Raw genomic sequence first — 3,619 nt, 5'->3', positions numbered from 1 at the left:
AGACGTATAAATGATGATTTGAACAATTTATCCAAGAAATTCAGGACTCAACGAAATATTAAGGGTTAGCAGGAATGCATTATAGTATAAACCTACAGAATAAATGATGATGTGAAAAACATTTTCAGATTTATGATTCAACGAAACTGCCACATGGGAAGTAGTTGATGCTAGATTATATACCTACTTCACACAATTAGTGTTTCACAAGTTATTGTGTAGGGCATAGGAAGTGGTTGGACTTACCCTCCATCGATGTTCTTCAAATCCCATCCCTTCAATCCCCCAGCCTCTGTTAGAGCATTTTTCCACTCGTCAATGATCCCCTGATCGACACGCTTGTTGTGTTTATGAAGAGCTTCCGCATAGATCCCAGTGTAGTGACGGACTTCCGCGGGATCAACATGGTAGAAGATGGGCAAGACATGTTGATTCATGGTTTTCTTGCACTCAACGATCTCGACGAGCTCGTTGAGGCACCATTTGCTCGAAACGTAGTTCTTCGAGAAGATGGGGACAGAGATTCTGGACTGCTGGATCGCAGAGAGTAGGTCTGGGCCGATCTCCTCACCGGTACGGAGTTGAACGTCGTCCATGAAAGTGTGAATTCCGGCAACATCCAAGGCATTGTAGAGGTGGTTGGTAAAGGTGTTGCGAGTATATATACTACTGAAGTTGAGGAATATTTCATAACCCTGACCAGATGAGGAGGAGGAGGAGTAGGACAACGGAGATCGTCGAGTTGCCATGGAGAAGTCTTCTCCGAAAGAAGACGATAGATTTTCTTGAGAGATTTTCTTTGTTTCTAAAGTAAAATTCACTCTTCGATTGCAGAACCTGATTTAGAGACTAGCCCAGGATCCCTCTGTTACATGCATGCACGTAGTAGTACATGTATGAGTTCTTTTTTCTTTTTGGTAGAATAGTAGTTGTATGAGTTGGTATAGGTATATTAAGTAGTTGTAACCCTTCAAACAAACAAAAATGTAGTTGTGACCCATCTTTTGGTAACTGTACGCATTAGCATATTACATGCATACACGTAATAGTTGTATTAGCTGTGATAAGGTATATTATGTAGTTGTACACCTTATATAAGAGAACTATTCATCTCCTCCTAGGAGCGATTATTTACGCTAGTCTTACTGTCAATATTCGACAAGTGTCTAACTTTTTTACGGAGTTTGCCTTCCGCTAATTAATTCTTTCTTTTTTTCTTCTCACCTATTTGTGGGGAACTTGTTTTTTAACTCTTTTTTTATCTCTCTTATTTATGGGGAATTTGAAATTGGATAGTAAATCGAATCAAATGTCTTCCACATTTTATCAAGCAAACAATTTTGGGATTCTTTTGTATGATTTTTTACATGACAAACCTATTTCTTTTAAAGAAGACTGTGCTCCATATATATACAAACTAGAGAAAGCTACTTTACTTTTAGGGAAAAGGTTGAGTATGTTGTCAATATACCGTATGTTAGCACCCATTATGTGGGTCTCCCTCTTCCTCTTTTTGAAATGACCCGTACCCCTTTTATAGGCGAATAATTTTTAAATCCAAATCCAAATTTTATGATCCTACTTTTTTACCAATGATAATTCTCAAATCCGAATTAAATAATTTTTCATCCCGTATTCAGTCATATCAATCAATTTGTATCAATAACACTGTTTAAGATACCTCGTCTAGGGTCCCCATTGATGCTATATGCTAGCTTACTAAATACCGACTGCATACCTATCCCTCTCCCACTTCAATGATGTTTCCATTGTTAAATGTGGTAGCAGGCCCAAAATCCCTGTTACGAGAATTGGTTTTGGTCCTAAACATACCATTCATCTTGTACTGTTGTTCAGATGAAGGAGTAAACAGTCAAGTAGGGAATTTTGGCATTGTGTCTTTTTCCCTTTGGACCTTAACTTAAGAAGGAAAAAGAATTTTGAGAATCCGTAGAGGCAGGAATGTATGATCATTCAGATACTGGTACTGTTATAGCTTCGGTTTGTCTAGAAGTCCAGGGTACTTTAGAAAGAAAATTTTCCCAATAAGAAATTTGGGAGTACATTTGAAGTAACTAATTGCAATGGTTTTCTTATAGTTTCCTATCAATTATTAGCCTCCCACTGGGGATACATCAGATATAAAGATGAGCTATACATGTTCTGCCCCTTTCAAATTAACCTTTATTTCTTGTGGGATTTTTTCTTTCGATGAATTTTTCCATTTCAGAACTATTATTTTTACAATGTTTCATCAAGCTACTGATTTTTTCATCGTTTAAAATTTAATTTTTAAATGAATTGGATGTGCTTTCTTTTATAACAATCCTTCGAAGTCGAGATGCATGGTAATCTGGTCTGATAAATTAATCTTGACTCGATAAATAATTCAGTCATAAAATCGCGACGAAGAAGATTTGACAAATTATGGATTGAAACTGATTCTTCAGCTTTCATTTCAGCAGTTAAACCACAAACTTTTCATTGGAAATTTATTAAGCAGTGATGGAACCTTAGATTCTATCTACAATCTTGTTCACGGAAGATTTCCTATTGCTGTAAGATCAATGTTATAGCAGATCATCTTGCAAATCAGGGCATTAATCCGGGAGCAGACTTTTATTGGAATATCTCCTCCGTATGTCCAAAAGAGGGTTGCTGAAAAGGTTTGTCCAATGCATTAGACTGCCAATCTATAAATGGATAGAAACTAAAAAGAAATAATTTAAAAATTTTTGAATTTGAGAATAGAGATAGACACATAATCTAGTCATTGCATCATGACGATAAAATGGTATAATATGCAATGATTGGCTTATGTGTGTGTGTCCTCAAATTCAATTTTTTAAATTTTTTTGGAATTTTTTCTACTATTTTCTATCCATTTCTTGACAACCAAATTAATAAAGGAAAAGATTCCCATTCCCTATCCCAAGGACATCTGCATATGTAACATTAGACCTTTTTTTACCCCAACATCACCTTCTAACTCACCCTTTCATTAGGAAGAGAATTTGAGGAATCCACTTTGAACAGGCCATCATATGTAATTTTGCACATGCTCAGAAGAGACTTCCACCAAGGAAAAAAAAGCACGTCTCCAAGAAGAAGATGAAGAGGCTGAAGCAAGGTGTCTCAGCACCGAGAGAGTAGACTTAATTGTACCTTGCTTTGTTTTCTGCCCTCTATGTTAAGCTGTTAAATTAAGATATTCCAGTTCTTGGTGTCAGTTACCAAAGTTGAGACAAAATTAAAGTTCTTAGCTCAAAATGTGAAAACTCTAAAATCTTTCACGGAACAAGAATATAACAATCGTTACCCCAGTGCTCTCTCGGGTCCGATGAAAGAACTTTCAGGCCATGAGTATGGTGGATATCTTGAAGCATGTGGATCCAAGGGTGGTCATTGAGTATGGATCAGTCCGAAAATGATTGTGCATAGCATTTGTAAGGAGTGAGCATTAGCATAGGATTTTGATTTTTGGAATGGCTCAACATCTGGGAATTCCTTGCTGTTGTCTCATCCAATTTGATGGTTCGAGCTTACAATGTATCGACCTTCACAAGTCGCTGCAATAACAAGAGCATATGTGCATCATAGCTTAAGCAAACAATAAACC

General features: G+C 36.8%; 1 protein-coding gene and 1 long non-coding RNA gene across 3 annotated transcripts; both read right to left on the bottom strand.

Moving 5' to 3' along the window:
- Nucleotides 1-246: 246 nt before the first annotated feature.
- On the bottom strand, nucleotides 247-749 carry LOC122068323 (TMV resistance protein N-like; the record flags this gene model as incomplete). The annotated part of the gene is made up of 1 exon (XM_042632199.1): nucleotides 247-749. A coding segment is annotated over exon 1 (503 nt), but the record flags the coding sequence as incomplete, so codon positions are not given.
- A 1,681-nt stretch (nucleotides 750-2,430) lies between these two features.
- Nucleotides 2,431-3,613, bottom strand: LOC122068324. 2 transcript variants are annotated; one of them, XR_006137076.1, is made up of 3 exons: nucleotides 3,320-3,613; nucleotides 2,995-3,195; nucleotides 2,431-2,658 (listed from the first exon to the last, which is right to left on the bottom strand). It is a non-coding gene; the product is annotated as an uncharacterized LOC122068324 (long non-coding RNA). The 2 variants fall into 2 exon arrangements; XR_006137075.1 differs by lacking the exon at nucleotides 2,431-2,658 and having other exon boundaries at nucleotides 2,703-3,195.
- Between the last annotated feature and the right edge of the window lie 6 nt (nucleotides 3,614-3,619).

This window comes from Macadamia integrifolia, unplaced genomic scaffold (assembly GCF_013358625.1).
Source record: "Macadamia integrifolia cultivar HAES 741 unplaced genomic scaffold, SCU_Mint_v3 scaffold3699, whole genome shotgun sequence".
Classification (NCBI taxonomy): Eukaryota; Viridiplantae; Streptophyta; class Magnoliopsida; order Proteales; family Proteaceae; genus Macadamia; species Macadamia integrifolia.
The sequence above is the reverse complement of the archived record's forward strand: the minus strand, read 5'-3'. Positions and strand labels throughout refer to the sequence as shown.